This window comes from Tachysurus vachellii, chromosome 4 (assembly GCF_030014155.1).
Source record: "Tachysurus vachellii isolate PV-2020 chromosome 4, HZAU_Pvac_v1, whole genome shotgun sequence".
NCBI lineage: Eukaryota > Metazoa > Chordata > Actinopteri > Siluriformes > Bagridae > Tachysurus > Tachysurus vachellii.
This window is the reverse complement of record NC_083463.1, coordinates 24,827,334-24,850,639: the sequence shown is the minus strand read 5'-3', so window position 1 is coordinate 24,850,639 and position 23,306 is coordinate 24,827,334. Positions and strand designations below refer to the sequence as shown.

At 37.9% G+C, this 23,306-nt stretch overlaps 2 protein-coding genes across 9 annotated transcripts in view; both read right to left on the bottom strand.

The window, feature by feature from the left end:
* Nucleotides 1–2,748, bottom strand: part of LOC132844739 (lysine-specific demethylase 6A-like) — an 80,999-nt gene extending 78,251 nt beyond the window's left edge. For 3 of the 5 annotated variants that reach the window (XM_060868503.1, XM_060868504.1, XM_060868505.1), the window contains exons 1-2: nt 2,268–2,743; nt 2,070–2,133 (exon numbers count right to left, since the gene is read on the bottom strand). In XM_060868503.1, the coding sequence (XP_060724486.1) occupies nt 2,070–2,133; nt 2,268–2,437 (234 nt within the window). In that variant the 5' untranslated portion in view covers nt 2,438–2,743. Of the gene's footprint in view, nt 1–2,069; nt 2,134–2,267 lie in introns of all 5 variants that reach the window. The other 2 variants (XM_060868508.1, XM_060868506.1) reach the window with 2 other exon arrangements.
* A 4,056-nt stretch (nt 2,749–6,804) lies between these two features.
* LOC132844738 (ATP-dependent RNA helicase DDX3X-like) lies at nt 6,805–22,772 on the bottom strand. 4 transcript variants are annotated; one of them, XM_060868498.1, is made up of 19 exons: nt 22,469–22,772; nt 20,688–20,736; nt 20,320–20,367; nt 15,345–15,539; nt 15,115–15,241; nt 14,807–14,914; nt 14,226–14,325; nt 13,967–14,102; nt 13,783–13,880; nt 13,590–13,688; nt 13,334–13,494; nt 13,005–13,149; nt 12,717–12,861; nt 12,397–12,447; nt 10,335–10,516; nt 10,109–10,226; nt 9,848–10,001; nt 9,595–9,716; nt 6,805–9,434 (listed from the first exon to the last, which is right to left on the bottom strand). In XM_060868498.1, the coding sequence occupies exons 1-19, from the start codon at nt 22,511–22,513 to the stop codon at nt 9,361–9,363; spliced, it is 2,157 nt and encodes a 718-aa protein (XP_060724481.1). In that variant the 5' UTR covers nt 22,514–22,772; the 3' UTR covers nt 6,805–9,360. The 4 variants fall into 4 exon arrangements, with proteins under 4 accessions (XP_060724481.1, XP_060724482.1, XP_060724483.1 ...); XM_060868499.1 differs by lacking the exon at nt 12,397–12,447; XM_060868500.1 differs by lacking the exon at nt 15,345–15,539.
* Between the last annotated feature and the right edge of the window lie 534 nt (nt 22,773–23,306).

The following is a 23,306-nucleotide window of genomic DNA, read 5'->3' as shown; positions in this document are numbered from 1 at the left end:
AGAATACCTCTGTATCAGTGGCTGCTATGAGGATAAAAGGAGAGAAAGTCATGTGGCCTCCATCCTCCCCTGACCTCAATCCTATTGAGAACCTTTGGAGCATCCTCAAGCAAAAGATCTATGAGGGTGGGAGGCAGTTTACATCCAAACAGCAGCTCTGGGAGACTATTCTGACATCTTGTATCAGAGACTTGTGAAGCTGCTATCAACTAAGGGGTCCTAGGTTAAAATGTAACGTGACCTGATAAAATGTTTAAAAAGTTAAAATGTTGTTATGAGTTTGATTGAAATAGCTTTTGATTTCAGTAAATATGCTGCAAACACAACTGACAATTTTTTAGTTCTTTGCAACCTATAAAGTATTTTGAAACTTACTGTGCGTAATTTGGAACAGTGCATTATGATTTTTTTATGTTTAAAAAAAAATACTGTTATCATTAGGAGGTTTGTTCAATAAAATGTGAATTGTACTCTTAATAGTTGATATGAGAATTATGCTGACTTATTTACATCAATTATTTTGGTAAATGAGAAAACTACCGTTTGCACAATAATTTGGAACAGGGTGTAGTCTATGACATCCTCTTGTCACTATGAGTTTATTAGCAGGCTTCACCTTTTTTAATGCTTTGTAAAATAGACTACTATTTGAATTTACATTTTTTTTAAACCAATAATGAATACAAGATATGATACAGAACACCCCATAACACTGTAGTTTGTAGTCATCTGTAGTAATACTGAAGCATACATGGAGCTGAAATGAACAGATTTGTGTTTACAAGGCGTAGGACAACATAGTGAGCTTGAATGTGCAGACTAAAGTTCATGAAAGACACTGCAATATTAAGACAAGGCACTGACTTGTCTTGCGTTTTCACCTACGCTTCACCTTTTACATCACAGGACAGTCTCACTAATGACTCAGACCCCAGACTAAACAAAACAACTGTCATACATATTAAAGTATAAACCAGATGCTACTTGCTTGTTTTTGTATGAAACTGGGAGTGCTATTCGTTTCCCTTGCAACAATTCAGCCCACAATCCTCCAGACCCCGCCATCTTGAACCGACCCAAGCTGCAATCATTACTAAACACAAATCGGCGTCTCCTTCCAAACATGCTGTGGAGATCAGTGCAGAGCTACACCGCACATCCACTAATGGAAAACCACCATCAAAGTGTGAAGACTTGCACAGTTTTAGTCCAACCACACCAGGGCCTTCTAACTGCGTTCAATAATTATTAATAAAGCGAGAAACTTTGCACAGAGGCTTTAAATCGGATAAATGCGCATTGCATATTATATAGTGATGTGGTTTATTATGCAGCTGTGTTCTGAATCCTACAATTAAACACAACAAACAAAAAAACAAACAACTCGTCCGCAGCAATACAACACAAATGCCTTTATCCCAAGCTATCCTAGTTTACAGCTTGAATGAAGATCACTAGCAACTGGCTAACGTTAGTTAGACGTCTAACACATGACAACACGGAGTCGCAACGTAAAGCGTTAGCCAGAGGATTTATATGGTGCAAACAGGCCGGGCTACTGTTTCGGTCAGAATCTAATATTATTTTCCATCTGACCCTCTAACATTCCAACTGTACTTTCACAAGCCAAACTCAAGCAGTTTGTGTAAGTGTAACATTAGTAAGTGAGTCTGTTTGTTACTTAGCTCCCCCTCTTCTGTGGTAGCAAGTTTGCAAAGTTGGTCATGCAGTGAACCTAAAAACTTGCATTTATACACAAACACAATAGCAGGGATCAGCAGCACCAAGCTAGCACTCAGCTACTTCAGGACAACTAGGATTTGTGCTATCAATTTAGCTTTGTATTCAGCATTGAGGGGGAGAAGACGTTGCGCAGCTACAGGGCTGCTAAACGCTTTTACTTCCGTGCGCATATCGAATAAAAGTTCTCCATTCATGATGCAAAAAAATGTGAAATTTACAGGTTCCATTCAAAGCTACAGTATAAAACAGCTGATATGTGACCGTTGCGTGATAGACTGTATTAAGAAAGGACCGGCTTTGGGCAGTTTACACAACTTGCTAGCTACCTTTAAAAGCAAGGCCTTCGTTCTGGCGCCATCTTCATGAAGCCTCAGAAATCCAAACAGTGAGCTGCAAGCGAGAAGACAACACAGAAGGCTCTGTATCAGTTGATGTCGTTTAATATTATTTAGCTAGCTCTCGCAGAGGAGAATATTTTAGCCGACACCAGTAACTTTAAAGACCGATTAGACGGCGTCTCTAACCTGTCAATTCCAGCTAAACTGTCCCTCTCCTGCGCTGTCAGCCTAGGAAAGTCCTCCTCGTTCTCACTCGCTTTTCCCGCCGCCATTTTCTTTTCCTCATCACCAGTAGCGCCGAAGTGTCGAACAGCAGCGCAGGCAGCTACGGCAAGCGACACTCGGCACGATTGCATGGAACTGCACCCAGCAAACGAAGCGCGAAATCCACGAGGTCCAAGTGGCCACACGAAACGCGCTTAAAATTCGAAACTAGACGAAATTACCCCGTATACGCTTGCGGGAAATTAGTTATCTTCCAGTTGATCCTTCCTCTCACATTCTTAAAATCATGAGCGTGATGAATTAAATCAATTTTCAATGCATTAAGTAACTCGAGCAGAATTACGGTGATGAAATACTTAAAATAGGTTCAAACTTTTATTTGCCACCAGATTAAAATTGTTATAATTGTGGCACATAGACGAACCCACGTCGTCGCCTTAAACACACCCACTCTCGGCTAAGCAGCCAATAGCAGGTGTGAAACATAATCATGTGAAGGTTCTCCTTTCTTGAAATTCTTCCAAAATGGTTCTTGATTCCACATCCCCGTTTGTGGAGGTTTTATGGTCCATGTGGTTACTGAGATAAGAAAAATAGTTTTGCGAAAAAACTGAATTTTAATGATAATATTCACATTTTGAATAAGCATTAAAAAGTTTTTAATCTACCAGAGACACAATGATTGCAACTGAATCTGTTAGGTCTAAATTAGTTAAATAAAGAGTTCAAACTATTAATGAAGTTTTAATTAAACATCATATTACAACCGTTTCTATGTTCTGGGATGGATAATTGTGCTCGCTATCAAGTGATTTTTAACCACAAGCCATAATAGTACCCAGTCTATTCAAGCACAAGATGTTAACATTAAACTACATTTTAATCGACAATTTTGCATGCTGCACAATTCATGCATACTGAAAACAAATGTGCTTTATTTTATTAATTGACAGTAACCCAGATATACGCTAATATGAGAGATATTGATGTGGTGCAGCAACACTGTGGCGTTGTCTACAGTCAACATCATCTAACATGGTGATGTAACCACTAAGTAATAACCACTTTTTACGTAATGGAGGAAGAACACCAGGGATATCTGTGAGTATAAATATGTTTTGCTCCCCAATGCCGGCAGCACTCATGCAGCCCCAGACCAGTATGAGAGAGTGAGAGTGATAACACCAAATTTAACACACTTGCTCCTCATTCACACCTGAGACCTTTACATTACATTACATTACATTACATTACCGAGACATTAACGAGTCACATGACACCAGGAAGAGAAAATGGCTAATTGGACCCAATTTGGACATTTTCACTTAGAGGTTTACTCACTTTTGTGGTCAGCAGTTTAGACATTAATGGCCTGTGTGTGGAGTTATTTTTAGGGGACAGCAAATTTACACTGTTATACAAGCTTTACACTCACTACTTTACACTGTAGCAAAGTGTCATTTCTTCAGTTTTGTCACATGAAAATTTATAATAAAATATTTACAAAAATGTGAGGGGTGTACTCACTCTGTATTTATTATTACTTTTTTCTGGAAAAGGGTGTGCATTTGTTCGATGATAGATGACCTGCTTAACACATTACTAAACCCAACCTTGCATTTATACATTATTTAAAATTAACCTTTTCTCCATACACTGAAAGTGCAGGCACTCACTGAGAGAAACACATCTCAGCTGTACAGGAAACAGAATAGTATGATAATCAGAGTGTTTTACCAAGTCAGTCATAGTGGTGGTAGACTGAAAGCAGGCAATTGTCTGTAAATTTGCAGTCACTCCCCTTTTAAAACAAAGTTACAGTTTTACTTTGGATTCCAGAAATTCCAATATTTTGCTAGTTAGCATGGAAAGTTCCTATGTAATTCAGATATACAGCTTCACAGAAAATCAAAATTTAAAATTACTAACACCTAGGTGTATAATTTTATAACTTTCTATTTTTTACCATTTCAGAATGCTTTTTGAATGCCTCTGACCACTTGGAAAACATTGGAACACTAAATTGTGAACAGGAGGCCATTCCAATGCAGGGGATCACATTGATTTGGCACTGTGTTTTGGGTCATTGTATTGCTACATGATGAAGTTTCTCCTCATTATATTAGATGCAGTTCTCTTTAAATTGGCAGACAGAATGTATCTGTAAGCATCTGTAGACCTATTGTGCCCATTCCAAAAGCAGCCATGCAAGCCCAAGTCATGACATCACCATGCTTGACAGATTCTTTCTCCACACTTTTTGTATACCAGTGAGTTCTTTCTTCGGGACATTCTAAATTGTTCTACTGGCAACACATGCCATCACAAGGAGGTTTGGTGTGTTTCATAGCACAGTTTCAAGAGCATGGAGGAGATACCAGGAGGTGGGCTATTACATGAGGAGAGCTGGACAGGGCCAGAGAACGGCAACAACCGGTACCATAGGAACGGTATTTGTATCTTGATGTGTTGAAAGTCAGGGCTTTGGCTGTGCTATGTTCTGTTTTATTGTTGTACTGCAAACCCAACCCCAGTCTGATATATGACAATGTGTATTCTGGTTTTATTCATGTTTATATGTTAATTCTAAACTGTTTCACTTTCCCTGCTGCCCAGAGGTATTCCTCACACTTTGATGCTGCCACCACATTAGGGATTATAACAGGCCATTGATGAGCCCTGCCCTTAATGCTATTGGATGAACAGCCAGCTGTAGGAAGACACCCAGAGGTTCCAAATCCATTTCACAGTGCATTAACTAAAGGACTCTGAATCCCAAAAACATACCAGTAGGTGGATTAATTGAATTGTTAATTACTTTGTGATTGGTAGTACCATTTAAGTGCACATTCACAGGGAACACATCCATTAACCAATACTATTTATTGATTCAATATGTCTAATATTGTTGTTTAAAGAGCAATTAGATCTTAATGTATTGTGAAATATGATATATACAGGGTTCCCACTCGTTTTCAGAGATCATTTTCCAGGACTTTTCCAGGACATTTCAAATTTAGCAAAAAAACACAAGGCTCACAGATTCACGGCCTAAAGTAATATGTTCTTCTCTCCAGAAGTCTTAAAAACAACATACACTTTATGGCTATTACTTAACTATACTTTTAAAGACAATTTGTCATGTGAATGAAATTTCAACATTTATAAAATAAAAAGACGGCACATATTAATACCCTCTCCTTTCTCAGGCCAATGCCGTCATGCATGCTTTAGTTTGCTGCGCATTCCCCTTGCACATGATATTCAGATTAACAAGGTTAATATAACCTGCTTACCCGTCACCATTTGCTGAAAACATTCAAGCACTTAAACCATTCCTAGCACCTGAAATTGCCAACACAAGACTGCGTCATCCGTCACAGCGAGATTAAACAGCATAACAAAAAACCCGTGAAAACTCAGCGTCCCTGAACAGAGCGCTTTCTGTTACTAACGTTAATTGACCAGTTGTAAACTGTTCTTTATATGATCAAGAACATTTATAATAATAATTTTCCAGGACAACAAGATTTTTTCCAGGACAGTTTATGTTTTCTCTCATTTTCCATGTGTTTTCCAGGACTGGAATATTGGTCATTAATTTTCCAGGATTTCCAGGTTTTCCAGGACGCGTGGGAACCCTGTATATATACATATAAGCCGTTTTGGAACCATTACCAATTACTGAGTTACTGAGACCAATTACTTTTTCCACTTTTCGAATACTGGATATTTTTAAGTGAGAAAAATAGAATACAGAACATTTTGATTACAAACAAATGCAGTTGACACTTCATTTGCTATTGTATAAATCTGCGGTCATCATCACGTCATTTCACGCTGTAGAAATTCCACCCATGTGCAAGTGCGTCAGTTAATGGTGAAAAATATTCATCAGTTTTAGGATCTGTGCTAAAGCATGCTCAATTTACTCTAAAAAGGTACACATTACTTAATTTAATAACTTCAGACAATAAATGGCAGAGTCTGAAACATTTATTTTTTATCTGTGCACTGCAAATACTACTCATCATTTGCATTGCAGTGAATGTTATAACTCAGCTCCATTCATTCAAGTGCACATTCTGCATGTCATGTTGATAGCTGAAGTGCACCCAGTTACCTTGTACCAGTGTTAAAAAGCAGATAACTAATTGTAATATTTGTCAGTGCTTTAGCTTTTAAAGGAATGTCTTTTCCCTTTTGTATCTTGCTTCTTAAAATAAATTGTCACTCATCTGGAGCTTGTGGCCTTCTCTAAGCTTCTAATCAGTTTGACTGGTAATCTTCGTTCTAAGGAATTAATTAAATGAGGATTATTGAATTATATGTGAATCTCTCAAGAGTCCAGATATTTGCAAGAGATCGGGAGCATTCTCCATCAAGCATGCATAAAAAGTGGGGTCATTTATTGTGTCCTTACCTTTCGTTCACTCTGGCTATAACAGTTTAAAAAAATAATAATTTCAACAAAAACAAATGCTTGGTTGAGAAATGATTTAGCAAAAGCACTTTACTGTTTCTAACTTTATTTTCATAAAATTATACAGTGAACACGGAGTACAACTTTTAAACTACAGAAAGCATGTTTTCATTTGAAGGGCTCTACTGATATTCTTGGTCATGGGTAGGTGAAACAAAAGCCCTAATCCTGTCCAATGCCATTTACTTAAATTTAACTGGTTTGTAATTAAGACTAGCTGAATTTTGCACCAATCCACAGAACAAGGTTTCCAAATGGAAAATTGGAAATACACCCCCTCCCCCCAAAAAAAAGAAAAAAAAAAAAAAGAGAAAAAAAAAACCACATTCAAATAAAAATAATAATTGCCATCAGCCAGACGCTCACTGGGGCACAAAAATTAAATCACTTAAAAAATAATAATTAAAAAAACCCTGGGACAATTTGCATGGCTAGAAATTTATTTGACCTGTTGTCCAAACCTTGGCATGCTGTTAATTTGGTTGCCAATTAATTTTTATAATAGAAGGAATATTTGGCCAGATGTCCAAGTGAGGATCTTGAATGATTTCAAAGTGACCTTAAACATTAAAAAGCTCACACTACCCCGAAAAATAGAAGTTTCACGCATAACAGTGGCATTCAACATTCAAGTACCAGTGTTTTTGTACGGTCTTTTGGTCAAGTTAACACGAAACGATCACTTTTAGGTTTATAAAAATAAATATTTCTCAAAAATGCTTAATAAATTACACAAACTAGCAGCAAAAAAGTAGACTCTAGTAATCTGTGTGCAAGAAGCTGAATTCCCCCACTGCTGATTCCCTGGTCCCCAATAAATCCTAGTTAAATACTGAGAACCCTTCCATTTTGTAAACAAGCTGCATTTTTACAGTCTTTACACAGAATATTGGAAGCTTAAAGAAACGCACTCTGAAGACTTGTACAAAACCCTCGATGAAAAACTTTGTAAAACTTGATGGGCCTGAACCTAAATAGCACCACTTATCTCAAGTTCTCACAATACCAGTCAAGTGCATCCACTTCAGTTCAGCACATTTACCTAACAAACAGCAAAAGGCACAACATTCTTGAGGAAATCCTATTGCACTTCAGGAAAAATATAGTATCTCTTGCACAGCTCAACTGCTTAAAGGGAGTGGAAATCACTGCCAGTTGCAATGAGTGAGTCTTGATCTTGTCTCCATACTATTACAGAGGTCCTTAATTAACTCAAGGGATGGAAAGGTAACTATATCCATGACATCAGTCAAGACACCAGGAAAACCCCAGATTCTACCAAAAATCCATACCAGTAGACTCTTCTACCCCTGTGCATTTCCTCTTCTGTGTACATTATTCCAGATTTCCCTCCACCAACCTTCATCCCCCACATCCTTCCGAAGGTCTTACAGAGAAGTGGTGTCTCTAGACCAGCAGTCATTGTAAAATACAGAGCCACTTGTGGAAAGAGTGCAAATGAAAATCCCCTTGATATTCTTTGTGACACAAAGGAAAGCCTGCTTCAGAAATTTGTTGGGTTATTTCTGACGCACACAAAAAAAGTAATACAGGCAGTCTGAATTGCTGCATAGGTGGGCTAGGCATTTTAGGCCTTTCCACACCAGTCCCAGTTCTAGAACCTTTTACCAACATAGTAACCCACTGGTTTGTCAGTGTAAAACAAAACTGTCACTCCACACAAGTTCAAGTAAGGAACGGAATGAAGAAATTGCACACCTCCAAACAGCTAGCCTGTTACTGAGCTAGCGGCCAAAAAAAAAAAGTTATGAAGTATACAAGTGTTGTGCATCCAAACACTGGTATGAATGGGGGTATAAACTGCTCACTTCATGTTCAAGGTTAAGGAAATTAATCTGGAATAACTTGCTAAATCTTTAAGACAACTACCATGTCCCTTAGAGGTACCTCTCCAGGATAGAGTGAGCAAGATTAACATTTTTATTAAGATCTTCCTTCTCTTGCAAAGCAAGGGTAAAACAAATGTAAGGTAGGGGCAGGGCCTGGTGACCCTGTGATAAATTTGACGTTCAGAACAAGGATTTGACTCCAAAGCCAAACCTTCCTGTTGTTTGCCAAGGTTTGCTTATTCTTAATTTGCACCTTCAAAAGGTTTTTTTTTTTGTTGTTTTTTTGAACAACCTGAACACACAAAAAAAATCTAAATTGTGGCCAACTGTCAGCCATTTGCTGTTTTAAAAAGTAAAAAGACAGTCCAAATTCAAAGGCACAGTACATTGATGCACAAATGATTCTCCTTTACTACAAAGGAAAGCAATATGATGTAGAGTTTATAATAAAAAATAGAGCCAAAAAAAAAAAAAGAAACGTTCCCACTTTACTTCCTTGTCTTTTTACAGACGAGCAAGTCTGGAGACAGGTTCCTGTATATCTCCTGTATTATTCCAGGATGTGGTGAGAGAATCACAGGTGTGAATGTACTGCAGAGTTCTTGAATGCTACACAGGGTTTAAAGCCCTGGCTTAATTACATGTGGTTTCCATTCAGTGAGTTTGGTGTGGAGGCCCACTGGATCATGGGGAGTGGAAAGGTGCATGCATGGCTAAGAAATTAGTTTCCCCACCAGTCCACCTGAGAGTAGTTTCCACCATAACCATCATTGTTGTAGAAGTTTCCAAATCCACCTGTGGGCACAGATTTCCAGATAAGACATGTATGTAAGTGAATATGCACTTTAGCTTTTCTAATTTTACAACAGTTATCTGATACGCAAAATGATTAGCGACATGGTAGACATTAAAAAAGAAGCAATAGAAGGCTCCTTAATGAGCGATTGAAACTAACCCTTAGCGCCACCAAATCCACGGCTGCCACCAGCATTACGACTGCCACGATTCCCAAAGCCTCCACTAGTGGGGTTGCTGTTGGTTTGCCGGTAATCCCTGGCTCCAAACCCACCAGAAAACCTAACAAAAGGAAATAAACATGTTAGCAAAATATGACCATCGCAAATCTATATAATGCTAAATCCAAGGTGTGCTCAAATGCCCTGCATGTCAGTCCAATTATCAACGCAAATCAGAAACAAATGTGTCACCTCTTTGAGCGGCCACGGTTGGTACCCTTGTGCTGGTGCTCATAAGCCAGGCTTTCCAGCCAGGATGGCACTTCCTGTTTGGCCTCCACCAGGATGTCCAGGAGATCTTTTGTAATGTTGCTATTTTTGTCATTAAAAAATGACGTGGCAAGACCTGGGAAAAAGATTTTAGGTTTAGAATCCACCAACTCAGGAAACAAATCAGAAAGAGCAACACACGTTGAACAATTTTACACCCAACACGTTCAGGCAAGTCATTACCAAGATTTCCCACCCGACCCGTACGGCCTATGCGATGAACATACTCCTCAATGTCACTGGGCAGGTCAAAGTTGATTACATGTTTCACATTGGAGATATCTAGACCACGTGCAGCTACCTGTGCAACAAGTAAAATCGCTCATAAATAGAGAAAACAAAAATATCCTTGACATTAAGATAATAAAAGCTATAAATGAATGCAATAAAGTAAAAAGAAATAGCATACAGCAGTTGCAACCAGGATTGGGCATCTTCCAGAGCGGAACTGATGAAGTGCCTCCTCACGGTCTCTCTGTGTACGATCACCATGGATACTGGTGCAGGCATAGCCTTCACGATACAGAAAGTCCTCAAGCGCATCCGCGCCCTTCTTGGTTTCCACAAACACCAGAGTCAAAGAGTCTTTTCCTAGGAGGGGTAGAGACTTCAATGTACAATGGATACAAAATGTCTACACAACCCTGTTAATATGGCAGGTTTTTGTCTGTAAAAAAAAAATTAAACCAAGATAAAATCATGTCAGAGTCCATCAACCATTTCGTCGTTTTTTTTAATTTCCTGAAAAATAATGGTTTTGGAGATACGAGGATTCCACCCAACAGCAACGATTTACATTCAAACTCATGTTAAATACTGAATAATTTAATAAACTGAATAGTTTAAAACAAAAATACAGCTGCCACAAAGTTTACAAAGCAATACAGGATCTCTGTTAAATATCAATTAGAAGAGGGTTTATACTTGGGGGGGGGGGGGGGGGGGGATGGTAGTAGTTTTAATATTTTATTAAAAAGGACACCATCCCCATATTGAAGCATAGAGGTTGCAGCATCATGCTTTAAGGCTGTATTTTTTTTAGCTAGAAAATTGCTTGAAATCAGGGAGGAGGTAATACTGAATAGCTCTAGATACCAGTCAACTTTGGTGCAAAACTAAGGTTTCTGAGAAAATTAGAAACCTTAGAGGAAAGGAAATTTCACCTTCCATCATCACAATCACTTGAAGTGAACCCACAAATCAACAAAAGGAATGGTTTTGCAACAACAATGCAAGCTCAAAATTCTTAAAAATGTGGGCATTTCCTCTTTAATTTCAAGAGAAGTTATTCACAAAGTATCTTGACCTATAAAAGGGCTAAAAAAAAAAAAATCAAAGACTTAGGAGTAGGACTTAAGTGTTACCTTACACCAGAGAAAATGGCCAAAATGTGAAGAGAGAAGAAATGTATTGTATACAAAAATTGATAATGAGAGCGAGTTAATAAGATGCTACAGATTAAACCGGGATTGGTTATTTTTGTGACTAATCTTATTTAAGAGTACAGTGCAGAAAACAGTGCAGTGTTTACATTTGTAGCACATAGATGTTAGCACATCTCTAATATGATCCGTCAAACAATCCCTACACGATATATCCTCAAATGTCCTAACAGAGACAAGGTGAAGGCTTATAATAGATCCTATTATTAAAAAAAACCAACCAAAGTCTTCAAAAGAACAATGCAACTGGGTCAGTTTTTCCATTTTAATATATAGCTTGCAATTTCACAAGAAAGGTGGAATGTCTCAGTTCAATTCGACAAAAAAAAAAAAAAAAAGCCATTTTAGGAGGTGTGTAAACTTGTATATCCACTGTAATCCACATTAATGATGTATGATGAGGGAACAAAACATTGGTCACAAACAAAGTAACTCGTCTTACCATTCACAACAAAAACAAAAAGGAAATGCATGTGTGACATGCAAATCAGAAAATTATATTTTTAAATAGTACACACACAAAAAAACAACTATTAAAATATCAAGCCTTAAAAAATATCCTTTAAAAAAACAATTTTTCATTGAAGTTAACATGGGGAAAGGCCCCAATTAGGTCATGTGGCCTGATGAGTTCAGGTTTAACCTGTTTCAGAATGATGCATATCAGGGTAAGACCACCACAGAGTCTAGACCTTAAACAGAGAATCTTTGAGATTTACTGGAAAAGACTGACATCAATACAAAAATTGGCCTACAATTAATGCAACACAAATACATGTGACATTGGACAAGCTTATCAAAACGATGTCACACCGAACACGTGCCACAATCTAAGCAAAAGGCAGGCAGTGTATAAGGTAAAACTTTTTTTATTACTAAATTGTAATCAAATATATTTCATGCACATAATGTTGAAAAAACCCATAAACAAAAACCCATTTGGCAAAAAAAAAAATAATTTAACAGAGTAATGAGACTTGCAGTGACACTGGGAGCAAGGATGGGGCAGGTGAATAAGACTCAACTTACCAGGTTTGTCAGCGTTTTCTCCATTACTGTCCTGAACCTCGCCTGGTATGACTTTGGATAAAACCAGATCTCACAATAAGCTTTACACATTCCTATGGCACTAAACAGTTTATTTTGTTTAACCTACAGACAATTGATTGGGGAAAAGGAAAAAGTAATAATACTCCTTAGATTAGTCAACTTAAACTATTTAAAGGCTGCAGCATTCCTGAATTTTGTACACATCATGACAAAAGGCACTAGCATAGTGAGCGGTTCTTATCTCAATGGCCTCCTAACTTATGTAAACAAAATGATTTAATTAGAAATATTTCAATTACCTGTGGCATTAAGAAGGTCAAGCAAGAAGGATCTTTTATCACTCTCCTCAACCCAAACCACTTTCTGGGTAATGTTCTCAGAGGTGGAGCCCACCCGGCCCACAGCCAAGAAGATGTAATCTTCCAGAAAGTCACGTGCTAATATCTTAATAAAAAATAAAAATGTTTTTTTTTAAAAATCACTCTAAAGTATTACCCAAACAGAAAAACAACTTGGCATTAGGAGTGCTGTTTTTCCCCATGGAGTACATCTGTATAATACATTAGCTCTATGGGAAATTTTTCTACCTGGATCTCCTTCGGGAAGGTTGCACTAAACATCATAGTTTGGCGCAAAACCTTAGGAGGCATAGTGTCCTGCTCCACAATACGACGAATCTGTGGTTCAAAACCCATATCCAGCATCCTGTCAGCTTCATCCAGGACCAAGTAACTAACATGAGAAAAGCGTCACAGCAAGAAGTAAGCACAGACTCTTGACTCAGGAAAAAAACAAAAAAAACATTTCAGTCCAAACTTAAGTTTACAGAGCATATATTCAGAGTTACAAAGCAAGACTTTGCTCTACACCATAAGGCATTCATCTCAGTCGGCATGTGACAATGAGACCTACTCACTTGCAGTAATCCAAACCGATCTTGCCCCTCTCCATCATGTCAACCAGACGACCAGGTGTGGCAACTAGCAGGTGGCAACCCCGCTCCAGGTCTCGAATCTGCTGGCCAATGTCAGCTCCTCCATATACTACACACGGGCGTACCCGAGAACGATATGCAAACTACAAAGAATGTAATGACAAGGGGGGGAAAGTGGATTGAGCTTTGGTTTGCTAAGCACAAAATTATGTTCAGGGATCTGAAATTCCACGGTTACCTTTCTAGCCTCATCATAGATCTGGAGAGCCAGCTCTCTAGTTGGAGCCAAAACCAGAGAAAGGGGGTACTGCTTACGGCGTCCATATCTACCATTTTCCTACAACATTAAACAAATCAGCTTGGGCATATACAAATTAACAATTGTTAAAACAGTCACACAGAAATAGCCCCAATGCAAATCTCACACACACCTGGACACTGTTCTTTGCTGCCTGTAAGGCCTCTCCTGGTCCATCTGTGTATATCCGACTCAGCACTGGCAATAAGAATGCTGCAGTCTTACCAGAGCCTATGAGGGGGAAAACAAAGATGACATTAAGTCTACAACCTTCACACACACAACATTGTTTTTGTCATGTTAAATTGGTGTCTAACCTGTCTGTGCACATGCCATCAGGTCTCTTTTGGACTTGATAATTGGAATGGCATATTTCTGGACTGGAGTGGGGCGTGAATAGCGACTCAGGGTGATGTTTCCCATAATAATCTCACCCATATCTATGTCATGAAACTGCATAACAAAATTCACATTTCATAGATTGAGAATTCAACATAAAGCAGCAAAGGCAAACTTATTCCTATAGAGAGTTAAGGCTAGAAAGACTCTGAAAAACAGCTGGATCTAGATACTCACACTCTCAATGTGCTGAGGGCAGTCGTGTCCAGTGGCATCAACAGGAATGTCATCATATTTTTCAAAGTTGATTCCAGTGTTGCCTCCAGAAAAAAGCTCACTATGAAGAGCAAAATACAGTCAATACTGAAACACTTGATACAGACAGACTTTAGAGAACAGTGACATTTTAAAAATGGTCCTTCATAAACTATACAAGCAGCACTCACTTTCCATTTTAGGAACACTTGTACAACTGCTCATAGAAGCAGCTATCTAATCAGCCATGCATTTGACAGGGAAGGTGAAAATAACCCAGTGGCCACACAAAAAGGTCTCTGCTAAGATTAGAGATCATGACAGCACCTAGCAAAGCAGCAAATGCGAGACCATTTGACTATGATCAGTAGGGAATACAGGAGTGCCATAAAGGGCTGTACTTGGTCTGCACAGTTTGTTTATAGGTTATAACATCAATATGAATGTCAGAACCAAAGGTTTCACAGCAAAATTTTACCCAGAGCATGATACTGCCCATGTCAGCTTGCATTCTTCCTATTATTTGTTCATGTACGTGTCTGTGTTCAAAATTAATGACTCACTGTTCCAGCCTTTCATTAGGAGTGAGGGGTTTGGACCAGTCCTCCTCATCTCGGACATCCTCTACCCACCGATTGTTTCCACCACCGGAGAAACCGCCACGCTCATACCTACATAACACAGTCAAGACTTTAGCAAAATCTCTTACTCTTTTATATTTATTTATTTTATTATATTATATATATATATATATATATATATATATATATATATATATATATATATATATATATATATATATATATAATAAAATAAAAAGATTTACAGCAAAGGGTCTAGAATGATCAGAAGCTCACAAAAAACACTTCACCTTCCCCTGGAAGCTCCACGATCACTGTAGAAGGAAGACTTGCTCCGGTCAGAACGTCCACCAAAGCTATTATAGGCATTATCTTTTGGGGCATTCCATCCACCTCCATCTTTGTCACAGCCAAAGCCTATTAAAAGGAAGACAAACCAGCAAAAAGGTTCAGTCAAAATTAAGCCATTTACTTCTGCTTTAATAGCGAAATTCATACGCTATTAAACCTTTGTATTCACCTGTGTTTTGCAATGGTTGGACGACATAGGAACCATTACCCCTGCCTCTGTAACCACCCCCTCTGCCTCCACGGTCATTACGTATGGGCCCACGGTTACCAAAAGTGCTGCTCCCATTCATGTAATTGTCACGGCCATCATGGTAACCATTTACAAATCCATTACTTCTTCCAACATCCCAACCACCTGTAGAGTCTTAATATAAGAATAATTCACAATGCATTATTCATATACAAAGAATCAAAGGGAAAACCCTTAAACACTGAAAGAGTAGCCAATAATGCAATAAAACAGTGACCATTTAATATTATGAGGTGAGAACTGAAAATAGAATGCTAAATATTTCTAATAGTTTGTTGCATCTTCCTTAATTTGTTATTGAAGTTCTCTACTTATAATATGAAAGCAATAGTCAAAAGGGAAGAAGTAATATTCAAGTTTAAAAAAATGTTTATAGATTGTTCTCCAACTGCTTGTATGTATAGATGCATGCAAGCACACATGCTTCAAAATTTAAAAACATTTGGGTGAATAAGTTTCAGAAAGCTTGAAATGCACTTCTTGGTGAATTTTTAGTGTAAACAAACTACCTCACAACTACCCTGTCATTTTACTACAATTATTTCTAAAAACTTGTATCTGGTGTCACAATGCATTGCAAAATCCAAGAAGGGCCATATTGTCAGTGGGGTCACTAATTCTGCTGGCTTCAATGGATACATTGGGATTTATGTTATTTATTATGCAATTATGAAAAACAGACTGAGAAATAGGACACACCACAACTTGATATGGGTAGTAAAGAATTTTATTTTTGATTTAGCTTGCCAAAGAACTAGGAACCAGACAAAAACAAGGTCCAAAATGTATTTGATTCAAAAGTGAGAAGTGGCACCTATTGTAGCAACACAACGTTTTATACTGAGAAGCACTTTTGCATCAAAAGAACTATGTGCCAAATTTGAATGAACTGTTGGTTTTGTTAAGACTAAACTACTTACTGTTCAGAATTTTGACCTTTTTATTGCATATCGTCGCTGTCGGGCGGAAACCTCGTATGTCCAAATTTGGTCGATTTTAACAACCAATTTGGTTGAAGTTATCAACCAATCTAAAGTCTTGAAAATAGCTTGAGCACAAATCTCATAACTCCATTGGACACTTCAACTGTCCACCTCTTCCTTAGTCCGCTGGAGAGCTTCGCGGCATATTTCTCCTCAAGAAGAGTCGCAATGAATCAACAGGTCTTCTGAGGTAAATGTCTTCAAAACAAAAAAACAATCTTGGCCCCTGCTAGTTCTGGTGCTCGTCTGAGGACAGGAATTTAGCGCAAGACAATCCACTGCAATGCGGACTAAACCCTGTGCACTGCAGATAAGGTACAGCGTTTTTTTAATTTCCTGAAAAATAACTGCTTTAGAGATACGAGGATTCCGCCCGACAGCGACGATATGTAAAATGTGTAGCAAACTTGTATATGGTCACATATTTACCAAACTCTAGTGTCTAAGTGAAGAACAGACATGGTAATGTTTAATGACATAAGATTTGAATGATCAATGATTTTGAATCCATCTACTTCCACCTTACATGTACTTTGGTGAAATAAAGAATGATTGAAAAACTGATAACTGGATCAGAGATCCCATTTTTAATGCTTCACACACACAGTACCCTTGACATACATCTGTGTATACACACACACGTAGCACAAAATAAATTAAGAGAACACAACATAACACACCAACTCAAATGTCAAATCTGTCTATTTAGGAAGCATAAATTATTGAATTAGTTTCACCTGCTAATGAAATGAAAGTGGCAAGTGAAAGTGAAACGTGAAAATGAAAGCGGCAAGTGCACTGGAGATGGAACAGCAAGACAACCGCCCAAAATCAAGGAGTTTGCCAGAGATATTAGTAGTGGCCAGAGATATTTTCTCTCTCCTTATCTTTCTTGACTGCTTTGTTCCTAGTTTTGTGTTTTCTTAGAATCCTTGTCACTACTTCAGGTTGCAAAAGTAGTCCAACCCCTCCAGAATGGCACATCCATACAGGCAATCATAGGAAGGTTTGGTGTTTCTCAGCAGATTCAAGAGCATGGAGGAGATACCAGGAAAAAGCATTTGCACTCAGAGCTGGACAGCGCAACATCCAAGAAAAAGATGGCATCTGCTCCTTCATGCAAGGATGAATAGGAGGAGCACTGCCAGAGCATTAAAAATGACAGGCTACTGGTGTGTGTTTGTGACCAACTGACACCATGAGGTTAGCATAAAAGGCCGCACATCCTCTGATGGGATGTGTGCTGGGGAAGAGGGCCCAAGCAATCTACACAACATAACAGGATTCAGGACAAAGGTGAACGGAGGTCCACATCCAACAGGAGTAACTGTTAATGCCACAGGAAGCTCTCTGAAAGGGAGCTACTAACCAGGATTCTATTTAAAAAAAATTATGAAGTGTGTAAGGTTATGGTTCTCTGAGGAGTCCACCATCTTTCCCCTCATCCATATGTATCATCCCAAAAAAATCTTAACCCAGAATGGTTCACCCCCAGAGTGAAACGGGGTTAAAGGGTTTGCAATTCCATAATGGAACTTTTGTCTTGTTGGTCGCAGTAACCCTGCCCCCAGCCCCTGACGCAAGTGGTTCTTAAGTATAGACCAGCAATGTTTTGGTGCTACTTAGGAACCACTTTTCCTGGTTCAGAGCCAGTGATTTGGGTGTCAAAAAAGAAAGAACTGGTTTTAAATCAGGCTCTCAACCAGCACTTATACTGCCTGGGTGGAAAAGGGGCAAGAAGGCTGGGTGCACGATCTCTGAAAGCCAATGTTGACATTTGAAATCACCTAAACAAACATGCCCCTAACCAAAAAGGGTGTCACCCCTGTTTTGATAGCTCCTCCCCACACATACATCAGCAACCCAGGCAACTGTTATGGCGGAACCTGCTGGGGCAGCTGGCCGAGGGTATATTTTTATCAATAAATGAACTCAATGAGTAATACTATGGTAATAGAGGTCAAATGTATTTTTGTACTACTGTGTGTTGTACCGTGAAAGGTTTAGCTCCATTTCACGTGGAAGACGACATTCAACACCTAGAACCAGAGGCAGAGGTAAAGGCAGAGGTATCCGTCATGTCAATCTTTGTCAGACATGTGCACTGAACACTCTCTCTGCCTGAGAAGACACACCCCTTTCTGCTAATTGGCTACACGTTTGTTTTGTTAGTCGGCCCGACTGTTTTCTGAAGCATTTTTGAAACATCAGACACCCCGCCTTTAACCATTCTGGTCACTTTTTTGGGACGTTTTTGTCCTATAGGGGGCATAGTTTCCCCATTTCTGGTCATATCTTTCTCCGTTTCAGCTAGAGAAATTACCTTTTGGGACACACCTTTATATAACATACTTTGGGAGAGTATTTTGAATTTTTGACCAGGTCTATAATGTTCTATTTTGCAGAGTTTAAACCCATACCTGCACTTTTTTAGACCAAAAATGTCCATACAGTTAACAAAATAAATGTTATATAAAAATATATCAGTTTAGTTTTTTCTTCAATTTCTTTTGCATAAATAATGTTTTCCTTATTTATTATTTACAAATTTAATTACTGACGTCACAAATTTGCATAAAAACACAGTGACTTTACATATTAGAGTCTTGGATAGGTCAAAGATGACTAACATTGGCTTTGATGCATTGTTAGTTTTCATGCAGCATTAGATTTTATTTTTTTCTCCCTCATTTACTTTTCGCGGCCCCACTCGACTGCCATTATAACCACATTTTTCCATTGCACGGCAATGACATGAAAAAAAAAAACATTAGTGGTTCCCTTAGCTGGGAAGAGGTACAATTTGTCATTTTTACTGTTGACCAAGAGGTGGCGCCATTACCCTATTACACAGGCCTGTGGAAAAAAAAAATGATTTGATTACTCCATAAAACTCCATTTAAAAACGACTTAAAATAAGCTTTTTTTGCACTGGCCTGTTCAATGTGTCAGTGGCTCAATTTCTGGGTCAAAATTGCGAATTTGACCTCTTCCCAGCAGAGGGAACCATAAACAAGCAAGAGTGCATGTATTTTTCATGTCATGGCCATGCAATTAATAAATATGGTTATAATGGCAGTTATTTGGGGAAAAAACAGCCATAATATGTAAACAAGAGTGAAAAACTAACAATGCATAAAAGTCAAGTTATTAATCAACTTTGACATGTCTTTCGTGAAGTATTTTTAAAGTGTCCACAAAGGTTAATGAACATCTCCCATGGCCTATGCAGTAATCAGATCTGAATATTACTAGGCTGTAATTATTGTGTGTGCATAATGAATTTACATATAAAATTGCTATCAATCCATCAATCTAGCTATTATAATTAATATCTCTATCTATCTATCTATCCATCCATCTATATATATATATCTATCTATCTATCTAAATATATATATATATATCTATATATCTATATATCTATCTATCTATCTATCTATCTATATATAAATATATATATATATATATATATATATATATATATATACATAAATAAAAGTTATGAAAATAACAATACGATTTAATATCAAGCTCCAGGTTTTATTATTATTAAATTATTTAACATAGCATAAATTAATTATTACCCTTTTATTTCTTTTGCTAGTCTCCCTAGCTAAATGCTACAGAAACTAATGTTTTTTATCCATAAAAGCTGTGCATGCCATGTGACCCTTAGCCAACACCTTTTGGGAAGAGAGAAAAATGTGGCCATTAAAGAATATCACAAGGCAAGATTAAACCAGCCACTTCATTGCATCAAACTGCAGCTTTTTGTCTATATAAAGTAGGAGCCAACGTACTGCCTTAGACTTGTGATAGCCGCAGCAGACCACATTCATCAAGTACCAGGACGTCTTCACCTGTTATGCTCAGTAAAGGAGTGAGTTTTAATGAAAAATATGACTTACCATTCTTGGAAGCCTCTTTGTTCCTTAAATGAGGTGGAATGTACCGCCCTGGGAACAGACAGATTTTGTTAGAATGGAAGAAAATATGAAAGAAATCCACTAAAAAGCTTATTGTTTACTCTGCTGTCTAATGCACATGTTTCTAATTCTGGTCAAGAACACCACTGTGCACTGCACAATTTAGTGCTCTCCCTGAATCAGCAGTGTGATAGCAATTTGAAAGCACTAATATGTGTAAGACAGGGAGCTGTGACCGCCAAGCTCAAGTGTTTTGAACAAATATATGGGATGCCCAGTTGTCCAGTAATTTTATATTTGAGGTCATTTTAGAATTACAACAAACCAACCAGTCAGAAAAGAGTACTCACTGCCAGTGCCTTCTCCATGGGCATCAGATTTCAAGTCTAGGGCAGCAATCTGAAAGTGGAAATTTGTGCAATCAAAAGCACATGGTGAAACAAAACAGTAGTAATTACAGACATGCATAGAGATGACCTATTTTTTTTTCTTCCAATAAACAGCAGCATGGCATCTGATGGCCATCTCAATACATATCAAGGGCAGGAAAGTAAAATGGGATGTGTGTATTTGGGGTCGCCTGATTTGCAAATAGAGTCTAGAGGAAAAAGAACTAGTGTTAACTGAATAAACTAGTTTAAATTAACATTAGAAATATCAAAAACATACATTTTTTTCCATTAACCTGACATTTCTTTAAGGGAGTTCAGCAAAAAACAAGGGTCAAAATCTCCTAATCCATCATACAATTCACTAAAAATACACCACCACTAATCAGTAATAACACTAGTAATTAATAATAACACTAATCAGATTCCCTTGAAATTTAAAATCCTCTTTTGAAAACAAGAAACCTACTTGAACGTTCAGGTTTTATGTACATGTTCAGAAATTTCCAGATTAGGCCACCCATTAAAACAAAATTCAATTTTCAATAGTTTTCACTTTGATATGCAGCTCATCCTGCCAGCAAGGAACATTTTAAGTAAACCTGCTAAAGATTTTAAAGTTCAACTTGCAAATCTTCACTGTCTGTCAGGTTTCAATCATACTATTCATATTCACTTCTCCAGGTGTACATAAAATACACAGGCAGGTGTGAACAACAGCACTCAGTTTTCCAGGTTCTTGAACACACATTCATGTTGAAAATCTAGACTCCACAAAATTTACATCATGCATTTGGTGTCATTTGCCCAAAATGTCTGGGAAGCCTTGCATGATTTATTAGGAAGTTAGCTCATTTACCAACTTGATTAGTGACAGTTTCCCATATATCAATCAATGTACTGCAGTGCTGCTGATTTCTCAATTCTAACCGGTCAGAAGACAATGAAGTCAATGGCTCAAAGTGTTCACTACTGGTTAAATCTAGGGTAAAAGCATCTGCCAAACTTAAACTTTAACACTATAGTACATACAAAACCATGACAACAGCTTCGACTGTAGATTTTAATAAACTTAAGACTAATGACAACAGTATTAAAAATGTGTTGAAATGCATATGTGGTGAAATTATATAACATTTATTTTGTTTCTTCGATTAGCACTTTGTACCAGTGAGTTCATAAATTTCATATAAAAATATGGGTTACAGTTTTACTTATTCGTAACGTCATAATTACATAGAAATCGTAAACTATAACTAAACATGTGTAATTATTCAACATTAATTATGGATTTACTTTAAACGCTAGCGAGCTGTTAATGTGCAGCGCGCCACGTTAGCCTGAAGCTTGCTCTGCTCGCGAATGGTTGTGACGCCACTGAATCAACGTTATCAATCGGCAGCAAACACAACAAAATACGTTGACAGAAGATGACTATGTTTACTTTTCACTTGTACGTTCCACAATTTCTTTAAAAATAAATATAAAGAGTGCAGCAAGAGTACCCGGTAACTATTGGCAAACCAAGCGGCGCACTGACGTATGCAGTTTCACCGCCATCACCACCATTACCCAAATCTACACAGCCTCCATTTTAGCCAGCAAATTACGACATGCTAGAGATATGGGCCCTGTTAGCACAGGCTAACATACCAAAATAACACGTACTTCATTTTCACCTCCCCAAATATCATTCATTACATATAAATAAATAAAATAAATGGTAAACTATTCGGACTTACCTGCTGTTCTAGACCGTTTGCACTTTCAACGGCCACATGACTCATAACTAAAGGGTGTCGATGATGTGTTTCTCTTAGAAAGGGTTTCTTTGTTTGCCGGTATGGTATCTTCTGCCCTTCTTGTGTGATTTTGTAGAAACGTTTTGTACCAACTTTTAAACAGAACTATTTCCTTGCTCAAAAAATATATATTTAGCACAAGACAACAAACACTAGACTGTCGTTACTGTTTTAATATATAAAACTACGGTTACCTTGTCTCAACCCGGTCTATGCTCGACCTAGCTTGTGTCCGTAATGGAATAAGACTGGAGGCGAAAACTCGTAATTTTATTGGCCAGAGTAGTTTGGCGTCATAGCGTTATAATCTCGCGACATACTGCGTTGAAAGCATACTGACGCCTTTGCTGTTTTCTTGAAGAGCAGAAACTCTCTATTGAACAGCAATTCTGCTTTCATCAGAAGTGTCAGTGCATGACGAGCCTTCAATAGTGCATAAGTTAACATGCTTAATTTTAACGGAACTGTTTACCTGGTCCCCATACAGAAACGTACCAAAATGAATAAACAGTCGGTGGTAACATTGAGGCAGAAACAAGCAATGTGAACGTATCCTGCAACAAAGACAAAGGCAGTGCAGTAAAATTATGTTTAAACTTTTCCCCTGTCTGCCTTTAAACCACCTGGAACAGTTTTAACATGCTGTATGTCAAGAGGAATGTATCTAAGAATTACAGGGGGTCATATACTGTATGTGAAGATCCAGAAATGTAAGTAGAAGATAGAAAGGGTTAGAGGCAGATGTAGAGTTCAACAGATAAATATAAAAGTTCTTAAA